Source organism: Pipistrellus hanaki, assembly GCF_964339955.1.
Source record: "Pipistrellus hanaki genome assembly, chromosome: 17".
NCBI lineage: Eukaryota > Metazoa > Chordata > Mammalia > Chiroptera > Vespertilionidae > Pipistrellus > Pipistrellus hanaki.
In genome coordinates this window covers 19,273,923-19,291,653 of record NC_140519.1, presented here as the reverse complement: position 1 = coordinate 19,291,653, position 17,731 = coordinate 19,273,923, and the positions used below count along the sequence as shown (strand labels likewise).

Sequence of the window (17,731 nt, the reverse complement as noted above, 5' to 3'; positions counted from 1 at the left end):
ATAATCAGAGATTATCATACATTGTTAGGCAACATATGATGTAATTAATAGTCCCTTTCATGAGGACCTTTAATAGAAATGAAATTGCCTGTATGTTTGTAACACTAAATCTGATGATTTTCATGTAGATCATTAAAAAGTTACCTGACTAATAAGTGTAATATGAACTCAATTCTGATTCTAAAAATCCTTATTTTAGTTATCTTGTATAATAGAAAGGGAAGACGACTTAATATTTACTAAAGACTTATTATATATAAAATAGAGGGCTGGTGCACGAAATTTGTGCATGGGGGTGAGGGGTGTCCCTCAGCCCAGCCTGCACTCTTTCCAATCTGGGACCCATCGAGGGATGTCCAACTGCCCTTTTAGGCTTGATTCTGGTAGGATCGGGTCTAAACAGGCAGTTGGACATACTCTCACAATCCAGAACTGCTGGCGCCCAACTGCTCACCTGCCTGCCTGCTTGATTGCCCCTAACCGCTTCTGTATGCCAGCCTCATCATCCCCTTACTACTCCCCTGCCAGCCTGTTTGCCTCTAACTGCCATCTCCTGCAGGCCTGGTCACCCTTAACTGCCCTCCCCTGTAGGCCTAGTCCTCCTCCAACTGCCCTCCCCTGCAGGACTGGTCTCTTACCCCTCCTCCCACAGCTACCCTTCCCTGCAAGCCCAGTCACCCCGACTTCCCTCCTCTGCCGGCCTGGTCACCCGTAACTATCCTCCCCTGCAGGTTTGATTGCCCCCAACTGCCCTCCCTTGCAGGCCTGGTCCCTCCCAACTACCCTCCCCTGCTAGTCTGATCATCCACAACTGCCCTCCCCTGCAGGACTGGTCTCTTACCCCTCCTCCCACAGCTACCTTCCCTGCAAGCCCAGTCACCCCGACTTCCCTCCTCTGCCGGCCTGGTCACCCGTAACTATCCTCCCCTGCAGGTTTGATTGCCCCCAACTGCCCTCCTTTGCAGGCCTGGTCCCTCCCAACTACCCTCCCCTGCTAGTCTGATCATCCACAACTGCCCTCCCCTGCTAGCCATCTTGTAGTGGCCATATCATGTCCACATGGGGGCAGCTGTCTTGTGTGTTGGAGTGATGGTCAATTTGCATGTCACTCTTTTATTAGATAGGATAGAGGCCTGGTGCATGAGTGGGGGCCAGCTGGTTTTCCCTGAAGGGTGTCCCAGATCAGGGTGGGGTTCCCTTGGGGTGTGGGGTGGCCTGGGTGAGGGGCCTGTCATGGTTTGCAGGCCAGCCACGCCCCTCAGCCACCCAAGCGGAGGCCCTGGTATCTGGGATTTATTTACCTTCTATAATTGAAACTTTGTAGCCTTGAGTGGAGCTAAGTCTCCTGCTTGCTCCTGGCTACAGCCATTTTTGTTGGGATTTATTTATCTTCTCTAATTGAAACTTTGTAGCCTTGAGTGGAGGCCTAGGCCAGCCAGGGTGTGTGAAAAGCTTGGCTTCCTCCATTGCTGGGGAAACCCAAGCCTCCTGCTTGCTCTGTGGCTGCAGCCATCTTGGTTGGGGCTAATTTGCATATTTGCTTCTGATTGGCTGATGGGCATAGCTTGTGGGTATAGTGGAATGATATATCTGCATATTGCTCTTTTATTAGATAGGATATCTTAAATCATTTAATACTTATAGACTTGTGAAGTGGATGTTGTCCCCGTTTTATAGATGATGAAATGGAAGCATAGAGGGAACAATAATTTGGCCAGCTTTATACCAGCAATAAGTGATAAGAGTCTACATTTTTATTGAATTTATTGGGGGGGGGGGGGAGATGACATTGGATTATAAAATTATTTAGGTTTATTTTTCTAATAGAGTGTACTTTGAAAGCCAGGCCTATATGCTGCGAAGACTTCTTCACTACCTTCCGTTTGCCTCAAAATTTTTTTGAGTAAAATAATATATTCACATCTTTCCAAACTTTATTCTATTTGAAAAGATGTGAATATATCTTCTTCTGTTATATTTATGTCCTTAAGCAAAATTATTTTTAAAATAAAGACCTAAATAATAATATGGAGTTAATGTGATTCTGATTATCTCAGTATTTTATGTTGAAAAGAGTTATAGCAAATATCTAATTTGTATTAGAAATATGTATATTTCCAGTAATACTTAAAAATTATATCCTTGTTTTCTTTTGTTCTTTGGAAGAAGAATGTAGCTAGGAGTTCAGAGTAAAGAAGAAAACTAAAGGAAATGTTACCTTCCATTTGAGAATTTTGAAATTGTTAGAAGAGTTTCATCTTTATTTCTACCCCCCTTTCCTCAGCACACACTTTTAATTTTCTCTTGGCTTCCTTGGAATTAAGAATTTTTACTTATTTGGTCCTAGACTCCCTGAAAATGTTATAATGGCATTGACATTCTTCCCAGTAAAATGTTGTATATGCACACTATTTTGCATGTAATTTCAGGGATATGTGAGTCCCAGAAGTGAGAACCCTTGTATTAATGTGATATATAAATGGTATATATAGAACACCGCCGGTGTGGCTCAGTGGTTGAACATAGACCTGGGAACCAAGAGGTCACAGTTAGATTCCTGGTCAGGGCACATGCCTAGGTTTGGGCTTAATCCCAATTGGAGTGCATGCAAGAGGCAACCAGTCAATGATTCTCTCTCACCATTGATGTTTCTTTCTTTCTCTGTCTCTCCCCTTTTCCTTCCTCTCTGAAATCAATAAAAAAAAAAAAAATTCTTTTTAAATGGTATGTATTGAGAAAAATATTTTTGTTTAGAATTAAATTTATACTTTTTCCTGCTAAATGGTGTGGTCTCAAATAATAGTGGAGATTAAACCAGTTTATAACAAATGAATTACCACATAAAACTTGAATGCAGTCATTATGATGAGACACATGACAGCTTCAGATTCTAGCTTCACACTTCAACACATCTACAGTAGCATTTCACAATGTTAAAACACCAAATTGCTTTCCTGTGTCATCCTTCTCCTTGCTGTCATCACTTTCAACACTGTTGCTAAATGTTATGGACTGCCATTACTAGACATGCAAACACACACAGAGAAATTCATTATTAGATTACTTATCAGTAGTTCTTATAAATTATTAATTAATTGCTTCTTAATGGGATTGAATTCTTATTAATGACATTGATTTGTCTAGTAATAACAGTTTTCTCCCTGCCCTTTCTCTTACATTTGAAAAAAATAGTAATGACAGTTTATCTTTAGAGAAAGTCTTTCCTTCTCCAAACAAGTATACTGACAATACAGTTCAGCCACTGTTAGGGTAGGAGATGCACTCCTATACAGCCTCCCAGGGTACAGATGGTGACTTTTCAATACCATCTGTTATTTTTTCATAGCCATTTACAAAATTTCTCCCCCTCCATGAAAGCTGAAAAGGAAAAAATAAAAGCCTAGTTTTAGAATTCCTGGAAGTTAACTGCTCACTTTTTCCCTATAATCCAAGAAAGGTTATGGCTCTGCTCCTTTTTAAATATTCCAATCATTAGCTTACATAGTCACTTCATATTTCTTGGTGCTAACTGCTATGCAATTCACAAGTAACAGGAGAACAACATTTTGTTAAGTCTACTTTGTATACTTGAAAAAATAATCACATAAAGCAATCTATTCTTTTACTTCCTTTAACTTTGTACTAGTATAAACCTAAATAGTCTACTTATTCCTTATAAATAAAAACTCAGTCTTTGTTCACCTTCTCTTGTAGAAGCCGCTGGTATTTTTTTCCTTCTGATGTTAAGCAGATGGGAAGATAATAGTAGTTGAAGCATGCCATAACAAGGAATGCTAAAAGCTGACAGAAATATCATTTCCTGACCGTGACAAATCCTTTCTAAATTTTTCCTTGTTAGCTTTTGTCCTCTTCATCTCCAGTTAAGATCTTTGCTTACTGGAAGGACAAGAGATTTGCTTTAGATTCTATGTAGTTGTCATATTGTGATGCATAGTGTTCTACTACTCTTATATCATAGAATTTTGATTTGTGACTAAATAAAAAACTTGAGAAGAGAAATGACTGAAAGGTATATATATACTATTACCCTATGGATTTATTTTTAACAGATCAAGACCTATGAACAAATATAAGGTAAAGAGTTTGCTTAAATACTGTTTTAGAATTACTTGCCCCTGTTTTTATTTTTTATTATTTTTTAAAATATATTTTATTGATTTTTTTACAGAGAGGAAGAGAGAGGGATAGAGAGTTAGAAACATTGATGAGAGAGAAACATCTATCAGCTGCCTCCTGCACACCTCCTACTGGGGATGTGCCCCCAACCAAGGTACATGCCCTTGACCGGAATCGAACCTGGGACCTTTCAGTCTACAGGCCAACGCTCTAGCCCAGGGGTCCTCAAACTTTTTAAAGTGGGGGCCAGATCACGGTCCCTCAGAGAGCTGGAGGGCCGGACTATATGAACTACTAATTCCTACTGTAACACCTCGGCTGCGCTCACTGCCCAAAAAACCTGACGGGCCGGATCAGACTCCTCTGCTGGCCGCATGTGGCCCGCGGACCGTAGTTTGAAGACCCCTGCTAGCCACTGAGCCAAACCAGTTAGGGCAGTTTTTATTTTTTCTTGACCTTGCAAAACTGCAGTGCTTCTCATTGTCCTTTAGTGAGAGATTTTTTTCTTCTTAGTCTTTGTGTGTTATTGGTAGTAGTCCTGTGATAATCCCCTATATGAACATTGGTAGGCATAATTTGAGTTCCTGAACTACAGGTAATTTTTTTTCTAAGCATCAGGGTAACTTTGCCTCATTCTTTGTTTAATATTCATATTTCAATATTGATGTATTATTTTTCTATTGACCAATTTTTCAATCTGTACCATCTTTTAAATTTATATTTCCAAAGCAAGAGTTATAGTCTTCATTGGTTATAGTAGCTAATTGTAGGTTACAGGACCTCTCCCAGGTGAAACTTGGAACATCATGAGGAGAATCACATAACAGCTGAGGCAGATGCCAGAAGTATCTTATACTGTATATTACCCCTTGATCCTCACTTTAACTCACACTGTTATCCCTAAATTGGACTTGGTCGATAAAATCTAAGAAGAAGATTTCTTCTATGCTCATTTTGGTTTGTGCATACTTTTAGAATGCTGTAAAGGTCTACTTTGAGTTATGTATTGGAGGCACCAATGTTTGCAATAACATTTATTGCTTGGTCATGCTGTTTATATTAGAGTAATTTCATTCTTTAAATTCAAATATCCATGGAGTGACTTTAAAAAGAGATCGGTGTCCATTGCTTAAAATGCATTTTAGTTGATCTGGTACTATTTATTTAATTTTAGGATATAATTGAATATTAAAGTTTAATGAATGAAATATAATCATATCAATCTCATTCTTTTCTTTTTAAATTGCTTTTAATAGCATACTACCTCTCTTTACCTCCTCTGTCTAGGCTTTCAAGTGTAGCACTCAAAACAGATGGATAGTTTTTTTCTTTAAGGAAAGATCATTTACATGGGGAGAAGTTTCAAGGTACAATTTGTAATGATTTAACATTTTACGTGTGTGTTTTTTTTTTGTTTGCTTTTTTGCTTTGGAGGTTTGTGTTTACTTTAAGGATAGCACAACATCCTTTGAGTATTATGTTAATCAGCTTAACAATAACCCACAACCTTCGGACCAACTCCTTTGAGTATTATGATTTCGTCTTGGAAAATTTTGCTCATTTAGGGTTACCGCTAGCCCATTTAGTACCTTTTTGTAAATTGGAAAAAGGGGCCTTTCCCTTGGGAACAAGACTTCACAAGAAAATGTATTGCAACTGGATTTTGGCTCCTGCTCACCCTTGGCCAAGTGTTTTTGTGTAACAAACAAAATGCATTCATTACCTTGCATGGTACAAATTCAGATTCTGAACTTTGTACTGATTTGGATTTGTTTTGAAAAGTCATTATAGTTTAAAAAAATGTATCTGTATGTAAAATTAGGAAACTAAAAGTATAGCAGAAGATGTAAAATAGTGTTTCCTTTGCAGAACACTATGAAAATGACTTTTTATTCAATTGAAGTATTATTTTACAAATTTTTTTCAAATTGAGAAGTATTAGTTTATTTCCCATAACATTTAGACATTCTGATTCTATAATTAATGCATCAGCATGTTAAGCAACTAATTGTTTAGGGCTTTGTGTTAACAATATTATAAATCATATAATTAAACATTTATGTTTTTTTCTTTTTTCTGTTTATTCAGGTACTTTGGTCTGGGAAGCCATATGGTTCATCTCGAAGTATTGTACGGAAAATTGGTACTAATTTATCTCTGATCCAGTGTCCCAGAGTTCAGTTTCAGGTACTATATATTTTACAATTTTTGTATTGGTGTTTGTATTAGGAAAAATAGCTTTGCTAGTATTTGTTAAACTTTTCCCCCTATCAATGCTACTATCAATAAAATAAAATAATTTTTATCAATCATAGTAAAGTCTTTCTAATCTTAGTTCCTCTGAGAAGTGATTATTCAAGATCTTTAAGACATTTGCCCTTTTTAAGAATACATATGTGAGGATTTAGAAACATACGAAGTCAAGCAGTTGTTACTTCCCAGGTGACTTCGAAGGTAGGCTTTATATTTCTTTAGGAGATAGAAGTTCCACCATTATTTTCTTTAGTTATTACACCTTCCTCTTTGAATAGCCACTCTATTTCTCTTGTTTATTTTTAGATGTCTCTGTGCATGCCTTTTAAGTTGCTTTCCCCATCCTTTGTTTAAAGCTTTGCATTAATTTTTGGGAAAAATTGCCTTGGCAACAACTGTGTTAAGACAGAGGTTACTTGGGTTCTCTGAAGGAGGTAATGGTGACACACTGAATTAGGAATACTCCTGAATGGTCAGGTCTTAGTCTCTTTTAGCACCAAATCAGGGGCAGCTCCACTCTTTGCTTGCAGGTAAATTGCTATTTTCTTGATTTGGGCTTTTGTTCCTTATTGCTGGTATAGTATTAGACATGCTTTGTTCTTGTTTTTTATTAATTTTGCACAAAAGTTATACACAAAACCTTTTAGTTTAACATTTAAGAATATAAAGTTCAGCAGATATCTAGACCAATTTAAAAAAATAGATTGGCATATAAAGTGCAGAAGATAAATTTAACTCATCATTCAAAAGTTCAAAAGTGTCCCTATGAGCTTATATGATATTATGTCATACTCAAAAATCATTCTCCCTGGTAGATAGTAGTAAAACACACACACACACACACACACACACACACTCGCACACACACAAACCTGTTCCTAAGTAAGTGGTAGTAATTAGTGTTTAGTTTGACTAACAGGTTGCTCATTGTTGTGCTGACAGCTTAGAAATTTTTAATAAGTAATTTTGATCAAACAATAAGCTTTAAAAATAATAACCAAAATGAAGAAATCTGGTAGTGAATCTCTCCAGCATAATTTCTGAGAATTCAGTTAATCCTTCAAATAACTATTGGTTTAACTAAGGCTTGTTAATTTTTTTTTGATTTGCACAGTTCCATTCAGTTTTTCTTTTTACATATTTATCTACTTAAACCAGTGTCAGAAGACCTTGCTTTAATAATTGTGTTCATGTAGCCAGAGACATGTAACAGGACATGGGGATAATCTAGCATTTTCTGGTAGCAAACAACTCAAATCCCCTTTGGCAGTTAGTAGGCTGAAGTACTACAGTAGAACCAAGTACATTTCCTGGGAAGGAAATAACACTTTCTCAGTCACTGAAAAGGGTATTAGTAGAATAAAACTGTTAGATTTAGTACAGGAGCTGCATGTGAAAAGAGATGGATTAACATAAGGAGAGGAATAAAGTAAGAGAAATATTGGTCACTTGAGAATGTAGTGGAAGACATTTGTTTATACTTAGGCTTTTACTTCCAGGCAGTTTTGTTGCATACTCAGTCTTTTCAAATTAAACATCAATATTAAAGTGGGTATTTTATCTGCTACTTATTTATATATTTTGATTTTACTCTGTATTTTCTGTTTTTTATTTTTATTTTTATTTATTTTTTAAAATATATTTTATTGATTTTGTACAGAGAAGAAGGGAGAGAGATAGAGAGCTAGAAACATCGATATCAGAGAGAATCATAGATTAGCTGCCTCTTGCACACCCCCTACTGGGGATATGCCCGCAACCAAGGTACATGCTCCTGACAGGAATCGAACCTGGGACCTTTCGGTCCACAGGCCGAGGCTCTATCCACTGAGCCAAACCGGTTTTGGCTGTATTTTCTGTTTTTTAACACATCTATCAGAAATATTAAAAATGTATTCAAAATATAAAGGATGAAATTTAGAGTAATACAATTGAAAATGCATTTTTGCTATTTTTTCTGGCTCATTTGGGGGGCTTGATTGGTGTGGAATGTATTTGAACTGTCTAGAAGTCCAACATGAGTAAATACTGCTCTAGAAGGCGTGGAATTGGGGGGTCACAGTTGGCCCAGGCATACTGTTTCTTACTTCCTAGGTTATTTTGAGAGAGACATACACATTTTCCTCCCTCTTGTTGCTCTTCTCCCTTTTCCTGTTCACCCTCAGACCCCCTCACTACTATTCTTGGTGTGTCATGAATAGAAAGCATCAACATTCAAATATTAGTGGCTTAGTTTTGTCTAGAATATTTGAGTGCTACATGCTTCAGATTAGTGTTCTTCATACAGGTACATTTCTTGGCCTAAATGGTGTCACTGTATGTCATCCTTTTAAAATACATAATTTTTGTTTTCAGTTTTTCTTACTATGGTAGGAATTGGTTAGAAAAAAAAAAAAAAGGAGTAATTAAGTCTGTAAGAAAAAACCTAAAGGTTACTATTTTACTGTGTTCATTTTAAGAATACATATTTTGTATTTGGCTATAAACAAATGGTGGTAAAATAGACTGAATCTATTTACTGTTTCATTCTTTTTGGCCAGAAACTGAGAGCATCCTTATGAAGAGTCACATGCAGACAAAATGAATTTTTAAAATCTTTCTAAGTATTTTGATTTTTGAACATGCTTTGTATATTTCTTTTTTATTTTATTAAATGAATCAATTTCCTTCATGAAGTTTTACGTTATCAGAATATTTAAAATTATCTGAAGTTACTTCAGTAAAATATTTCAAATATAATTGGTTTTTAGATTATTTAACTTATATAAAATGTTCATTAAACTGCTTAAAATAGTAAAAATACAGTACTGTTGCTGAGTTTTTGCTGAAGGAAATGCTTTTCCACACTTTCTGAAAGGAATTTGGATACTTATAAATCAATAAGCATTAACTTTAATTTAAAATTTTATAATGCCCTTGATTTAAAAATAAGTTATATTCCTTTCACTGTTGTTTTTTTCCTCCCCCACTACTAACAATAGCCATGGTAGGACAGGACCTTGCTGGAGCCTTCAGTAAGTGGCTTTTTCTTTTTTCAAACTTCCCATCATCCATGCATGTCAGAAATGGCGTCTAAATCATATTTCAAAAATTCCATATGGTCAGTCCCCTTGCTTGCACTGACTTCACCTTAACTGGTATTTGACTAATTGAGTTGTTCTTCCCATTCCATGCTTATGTTACTCAGTGCACATTTCAGCAACAACTGAAATTGCCTTTTTTTTTTTTTTTTTTTGTCTTTGCGAGTTATTTATCTGTATAGAAGCTATAACCATGTACCACAGGGACTATCCAGTGGATGATGGGGTTTATCAGCTCAGTAGGCTTAACCTATTTAATAAAAGAGTAATATGCAAATTAACTGTCACTCTGTGACAAAAATAATTGCCCCCATAGCCACAAAATGGCGGTGTCCAGTCCCCTCATCCCCGCTGCCTGAATGTCTGGGCCTGTCCACCAGAGCAGCAAGGCTGGATCTGCTGCTGGAGGGGGCAGATCCAGCCTCCCGCTCCACCGGTGCTGCATATTTTAACACAAACTAAAAATTGTGTCTTGTGGCAGTTTTTGTAATGACTGTTTTGGTCAGGTTATGTCTATTACTAAGTGTATTAAAGCCAGCCTTCATGCCTGGCTGATGTGGTTCGGTTGGTTGGCGTGTGATCCCCTACACTGAAAGGTTACAGATTCTATACCCGGCCAGGGCACTTATCTATTGTAGGTTGTATGTTTAGTCCTCAGTTGGGGCACATGGGAGAAGCAACCAATCAATATTTCTCCCTCTCTCCCTCTTTCCCTCCCTCTTGCCCCCTTCTTCCCTTCCTCTTTTCCTCTCTCTAAAATTAATAAACATATCCTTGGATAAAGATTAAAGAAAACACAAAAAGAAACCCCAAAACCCAGCCATCTGTGTATTTTAAAGTAATTATATGTATTTTACATTAGGTCTCCAACGATTTCATTTAACCACTATAATTTCATGTTACCACTCATAATAATATAACTATATGAGGAAATAACCATTTCCAACAATCAGTACACTCCCGTGTGATACCCTGATCATTTCATTAACGGAACAGTGACATACTTTTCACAGTGTGCATGACCATAGAGATGGATAATTTTGTATGATCACTTGTACTGTGGCAAACATAACATTGTTCCATTCGTGAAAAACTCACATCTAACAATATATTAATAAAGTGGTTTAAAAGAAATACTTTGTTTATAAGCAATAACTTTATTATAGAGATATATCAGTAGAAAATCCTCTCAAATTGGAAAATCAGATTAAATTAACATTTTAAGAAAGCAAAAACTACTTTTATCATTTTCATGGTTCATTTTGCAAAATAGGTTTCATTATTTTTAAAAAATCAAAACTTGTTACAATAATTATTTCAGTTTTTATTAAAATTTCTTTATTGATTGAGGTGTTACATATGTGTCCTTATTCCCCCAACTATTTCAGTTTTAAAAATTAATCTATTGTACATCCATATATAATTAAACTATTGGACTAAAATTATCTATATATATATAAAAGCCTAAGTGATGTTTACGACTGGAATGACTGGTTGACCAGTCACTATTGTGTGCACTGACCACCAGGAGCAGATGCTCAATGCAGGGGCTTCCCCTGGTGGTCAGTGTGCACTCCCATAGCCAACTTCCCACAGCCCCTCCCCCTGGCTGGCCAACCTCCTGCAGCCCCTTGCTCCAGGCCCTGATAGTGGCCAGCCAACCTCCCTGGTTCGTCCCCCCAGCTAGCCGGCCCCCTGATAGGCCTCAGTCACTGGCCAGGCTGATGGACCCCACCTGTGCATGAATTCATGCACCAGGCCTCTAGTTTGATAATAGAGAATTATTCTCTTACTTTTTGGTAATTTTTTAAAAGGAATGAAATAGCCTTTTATAAAAAGATTAGTGGCCCGGTGCACGAAATTTGTGCACATTACAAGGGAATTAATTAGAATAAATATTTTAATATTGCTACTTGTTCTTTCTATAATAGAAGTGTCAGAGATGAAAGAAAATTGTATATTAAATCTTACTCCTTTCAGAGTCTGAGGCACACCACGGGACCCAGAGTCAAATCCCCACCTACCACCCACACACACTTTGAAAACGTAGGAGACCCAGATTTGGCCTGCCCCACCCCAATTGGGTGAGACCAGACCTGGCCGGCCCCAACCCCTTAAGCCCCTCTGGGTGGGGGTGCAACCTCAGGTCCCCCAGCCTGGTGCTGGGTGGGGGGGCGCAGCCTCGGGTTCTCTGGCCTGGCACCCAGGCAGGGGATGCAGCCTGAGGTTCTGTGTCAAGCCCTGCTGGGTTGGGGACACAGCCTGAGGTCCCCCAGCCTGGCGCTGGGGCAGGAGATAAAGCATGAGGTCTTCTGGCCCAGCCCTGGGGTGGGGGATGCAGCCTGAGGTTCCCTAGCCCAGTGCCAGGGCAGGGGGCGTGGCCTGAGGTCTCCCGTCAAGCCCCGCTGGGTGAGGGGCATAGCCTGAGGTCCCCTGTCAAGTCCGCTTCCCCCTGCAGCATCATGTCAGCACTGAGCGGGGATGCACGCAGGCAGTGTCACGTCCCTGTCCAGGGATGCAGGCAGGCAGCTTCACCTCAGTGTTGGGCGAGGACATACGCAGGCAGTGTGGTGTTAGCACTGGGGGCGGAAGTCCCCACCCCTGTCCCTGCCCACAGACTGGTCGTGACTGTTATACTGTAACGGACAAATTAGCATATTACCTCTTTATATGTATAGACTAGAGGCCCAGTGCATGAAAATTCATGCATGGGGGCGGGGGGTCCCTCAGCCTGGCCTGCCCCCTCACAGTCCAGGAGCCCTCAGGGGATGTCTTACTGATGGCAGAGAGCGGGCCTAAGCTGCTGTTTGGCCTCCCTCTGTAGGAGGCGACTGGGCTGATAAGGGGAAGCACTGCCTTCATCACCCCACTGCTGCTGCTACTGTCGGCTGCCTGCCGTTGGCCCTTACAGCTGCCATGGCTTTGTCCGGAAGGATGTCTGAAAGGACATTTGGCTGTCTGATCTAATTAGCATATAATGTAATTATTATTATAGACCAGTGCACGAAATTCCCCTCAGCTCAGCCTGTATCCTTCCCAATCCGGGATCCCTTAGGGGATGTCCAACTACCAGGTTAGGTTCGATCTGCAGACATTCCTCTCACAATCTGAGACCACTGGCTCCTAACTGCTTGCCTACCCCCCTGCTTGCCTGGTCGCCCCCAACTGCCCCCCATACTGACCTGGTTGCCCCATGCAGCCTGCTAATCAGTCGTTTGGTTGCCCCTCGCTAACCCCCTCTGCCAGCCTGTTTGCCCCACACAGCCTGTTCGGTCATCCGTTCAGTTGTTTCAGATGCGATGGTTGCTTAGCCAGATAGATAGATAGATAGATAGATAGATAGATATAGATTGATTAGTATAAATACTTTTTCTTTTTTCTTTCGTTAGGTTTCTCCTTTTTAAAAAAAACAAAACCCTTTATTATTGAAAGTATTATATATGCTCCCTTTTTTATCCCATCAACCCCCTTCAGCCCTCCTCACCCCCCCTTTCTTTTTCTTTTTGGTGACATAGATTTTACCAGTTCTGGAATTGATTTTAAAAAAAAAAAAGTGTCTTAACAGTATCACTAACTTTTTCATTTAATTAAGCACATAGTAAGTAGAGACACGGTTTTATTTCAGTGATGAAATATAATCAATGCTTAATATGATTGCAAAGACCATGGAATAATTTAGCTTATTTTTTAAAGTTTGTGCAAAAAGCAAAACTCATGTCTAATATATGAAGTATTACAGATATCAGTTCGGGAAACGCTTGATCTTTAATTATGCTATAAAAGACTGAAAAGCTGCCACAAAACGGGTTAACTTTTATATTTTTGAGTGCTTATAATTTATTTTTAAATTTCATTTTTCAATGAGGGCTTACATTTAATATTGCATTAGTTTCAGGTGTACAGCATAGTGATGATTATTTTAAAAATATTTTGCTTCCTTTTATAAACAAACTAGAGGCTTGTTGCAGGAAGATTCTTGCAAGAATAGGGCTTCCTGTGGCCAGAATGAAGCGGAGAAGGGAGCAAAACCTGCCTCAGCGGGCTTCGCTACCACCTCCGCTGCCTCACTTCCTCCCGTCTCCACTGCCTCACTAAGAAAATGGCAAATTTTGTAACCTTTGGGAAAGTAAGAGATCTTGAGGTCAAACTAGAAAGTAGTAGCTATATTGGAACAAATTTTTATTTTCTAATCAAAGAATTATAATCAGATAGGTCTTCATGAATTAGCACCTTAGGAAGACATCTTTCAGATTTTAATTTCATGATCTCTTATTTATACAAAATAACCCATTAATACTCTGTCTTCTAGGAACTTCTACAGGGCTTGGGGAATCTTTATGTTCAAGGATCTCACATAACCCATGTAGAGTCTTCCTATTATAATACTAGGGCCCGGTGCATGAAGATTTGTGCCCGGGTGGTGGGTCCCTCCGCCCGACCTGCACCCTCTCCAATCTGGGAGCCCTCAGGGGAGCCCTCTCCAATCCGGGAGTTTCTATGTGTCTTTGCAATCATATGAGCGAATTGTCTGAGACCCCAATCCAGTTTGGTTTGTTGCTCACAGAATAACAGGCTTTTTTTTTTTCTTTGCTTTGCTTCATTGGTGGAGATTTCCTGGAAGTTTTAGGATATCGTCCCTTTAATCATTCCTAGACACTCTGATTTTACTTATGTCTCTCACCTTTGCTTTCCCTCCATCCCCCACTGCAACAGTACCTTGCTCCAGGCTCACTTTGCTCTAGTGTCTAGATCCACCTGCCACAGAACTGTGATTCCCAGCATTTCTGGTGCTCCCTGTGCTCTGGGTTTTCTCTTCCTGCTCTGTCTCCATCCCTCAGCCTCCTGCTCTGCCAAGTCCTCCAAACTGCCGGCTCTCCATTCTGCTCTCCGCCCAGTGCCTGTGTATGCAAATTAACGCACCATCTTTGTTGGGTTAATTTGCATACTGACTCCTTGAATAGAATCGAACCTGGGACCCTTCAGTCTGCAGGCCGAAGCTCTATCCAGTGAGCCAAATCGGTTAGGGTTGGTACAAGCTTTTTGATAAATACATTAATATGTAAATTTCGCTGGCCTTTTAAATTATATATTTTAATATTTTAAAAATTGATTTCAGAAAGGAAGGAAGAGGGGGAGAGAGGTAGAAACATCAATGATGAGAGAGAATCATTGATTGGCTGCTTGGTTCATAGGTTGATGCTCAATCACGGAGTTACTTTTTAAGTCACTTCATTTTCTTTTTCACTTAAACCTCATTCTAACTTGTTAGAAGCATTATATTAATCTGATAACTTTATTTTAAAATTATCCATTGACCATATGACTCTGAGATATTATAACAAAAATTGAATTCAATTAAATTATATTTCTAATTTTTTAAGGTAAATCTCAGAACTTAGGTGCTTTTTCTTTGTTGTATCTATTTAAAAATACCCAGTTCCTTCCTCTATGTGTTTAAGATTAGCTAGAGAATTCTTTTCTACTGCTACTTGTATTTTTTGTTCCTTAATATAGTTAATACTTTTATTTAAAAATCATGAGCTTAAGGATTAAAAAAATATATTTTCAACATTATAACAGTATATCTATCAATATATATATCAAATTAATAATTTCCAGATTTAGCACAAATTGATTACTTGTTCTTGTTCCTATACTTTTTTTTAAACCACATCTCTTCAGAAAAATTGTTTAATGCTTAAATTTGAAAAATGTTTTCATGTTTTAGGATAACCAGAGTTTGTGGGATTTTTTTGTTTGTTTTTTAATATATTTTATTGATTTTTTTTTTTTTTTTTTTTTTTTTTTAAACAGAGAGGAAGTGAGAGAGATAGAGAGTTAGAAACATCAAAGAGAGAAACATCAATCAGCTGCCTCCTGCACACCCCCTACTGGGGACATGCCCGCAACCAAGGTACATGCCCTTGACCGGAATCGAACCTGGGACCCCTCAGTCTGCAGGCAGACACTCTATCCACTGAGCCAAATCAGTTTCAGCTGTTTAGTGTTTTTTAAAAATCATTTGACCTGTAAAATAAAAATTAAGCCCGGCTGGCATGTCTCAGTGGTTGAGTGTTACCTATGAAAGAGAAAGTCATGGTTCAATTCCTGGCCAGGGCACATTCCTGGGTTACAGGCTCAATCCTCAGTGGAAAGTGTTCAGGAGCCAGCCGATCAATGATTCTGTCTGATCATTGCTGTTTCTCTCTGTCTCCCTCTCTGAAATCAATAAAAAATATATATTTTTTAAATGAAAAAGGTAAATTCAGAGATTATCATACATTATTGGGGAATATATGATGTAAGTAATGGTCCCTTTCAAGGGGGACCTTTAATAGAAATGAAACTGCCGTAAAACATCATTTTCATTTAAGTCATTAAGAAGTTTTATTCTAATACTTTGGTGCCAGATGACAATCTCCCTATTTGTACCTTTTAGCTTACCAGCCCTACAACAGTACTGAGCCCCAGTCACCCAGGAGAGGATGCAGTGGCATCTTTTGCTGATGTTGGATGGATAGCCGAAGAAGATGGAGAGTGCTCAACAAGACGAAGGTTAGTCTGGAAACCTATGAGAACTGAGATGGGATATTTATTATTTTAACAGATGTTATCTTTATGGTATTTACCTTTAATAGCTGAATTTGGTCTCTAGTAATTAACCCAGGTTTTCTTTTTAGCACTCATCTGTACTGTTTATTTTAAAGACTCAGTATTTGTAAATTTCCTAAAGACATATAACTATTGTGTTCTTAAGAATTAAAGAATTCCCTGCCTGTTAGAAATTCTAATATGAGAGGACTGTCATAAATATGTTTATATAAGCATAGTAATAAAATAGTATTATTGGTGTAGAAAAATCAGTGTGGGTTATAGTAGAAAATTTGTGTGACCATTGGAGAATAAGTCCTAAAAATTCTGAATCTAAGTGGGTTATGATTCAAAGGAAACTATATGTAAGAGTTAGACGGGGACTTAACATTTATTTGAAAGAGCCTGAATAAAGTATTATTATGGCTCAAACTAATAAACAATTATTCCACATATTCAACTCTTCGTTCTTAGGCATTGAGGATACAGAGATTAAAATAAGACATAGTCCTACTTTTCTAGGAATACTTGGTGTGCTAGAGGAGATTAAAGAAGAAAACAATAATATTAATACTGTAAAGTTGATTAAATACAGAAGGCCACTTTTGGATGAGAGAGGTTTGGCCAGGCTTTTCAAAGAAGGGGATGTTAGAGCTGAGGATCAGAAGGAGCCAAAAAGATTGAGTTCCTGGGTCTGTTGGTTCTTGCTATGCCCTGGGAGTGGTATCTCTTTAAGAACTCATTTTCCATTGGTTATACTCCTTTGTGACCCTGAGAGTAAGTAGGATCACTGGCTTCCACAGTCTGGTGATCTAGAGGTGTCCCCTGGTGTGGCTTAAAAATCAGGGTGCCTCACAAGGGTGTAAGCATCTTTTGGGAGAGATACTAAGTAACTGGAGCGAGACAGAGGAAGAGTGCAAAGATAGCATCTACTGGCCTCTGTTCCCTGAGAGACTCTGTAGGCCTCTAGATGTGTGCCAAACCTGAAGCCTGTCCTTCAGGCCAGAGCTCCTGGACGAGCAAATAGGCCTTCTCAGAATGACTGGGGATGTTTCAGAATGATTGCTGTCTTACAGTGCCCTGAAGATGGTAGTTGGCCAAAACCTGTCTCTGTAATTTTTACGATCCTACGGGAATCAGGAATGTAAGACTTCCTTGCCTTCAGAGCCAGGTGATCAAGGGTTGTCCCCTGGTGGCAGCCACAAAATTTGGGGCATTAGACATAAAAAATCGGGCCGCAGACTCAAATGAAAGAGCCCCTCTGGAAGATACTTGTTGTCTGGAGCAGGGCAGAAGGGTAGGTTAAAGATGGTACCTGTGGGGTACCATCTGAAGCTATGGGTAGAAGGTCTAGGGTATTTTTTTTTTTTTTTTTTTTTTTTTTTGCTAGGGAAGGAGGATGGCACTTACAGTTGGTGCCTGCTAGCCTCCATCCCCAGAATATATCTTAGCAGGCCCCTAGATGTGTAGGTTGGCGATCTCTGGGATAGATGACTGCCTCGCAGGCCAATGCTTCAAGATTAGCAAATGAGACATTTTACATGAAGTCAAGGCAGGATCAGCTGCTTCTGTGTTAGACCCTGGGGAGTCCCAGCATGAGAGCAAATTTAAGGGCCATTTCTCAGATCACTATGGCCTTGTGGATCTCTTGAATATGAATCCTGTTGGCT

General features: G+C 38.8%; 1 protein-coding gene across 6 annotated transcripts in view; it reads left to right on the top strand.

Moving 5' to 3' along the window:
• MTFR1 (mitochondrial fission regulator 1) overlaps positions 1-17,731 on the top strand; it is a 49,924-nt gene that overhangs the window by 17,562 nt on the left and 14,631 nt on the right. For all 6 annotated transcript variants that reach the window (XM_084864401.1, XM_084864400.1, XM_084864396.1 and 3 more), the window contains 2 exons: positions 6,226-6,324; positions 15,910-16,025. In XM_084864401.1, the coding sequence (XP_084720527.1) occupies positions 6,226-6,324; positions 15,910-16,025 (215 nt within the window). The remainder of the gene's footprint in view (positions 1-6,225; positions 6,325-15,909; positions 16,026-17,731) is intronic.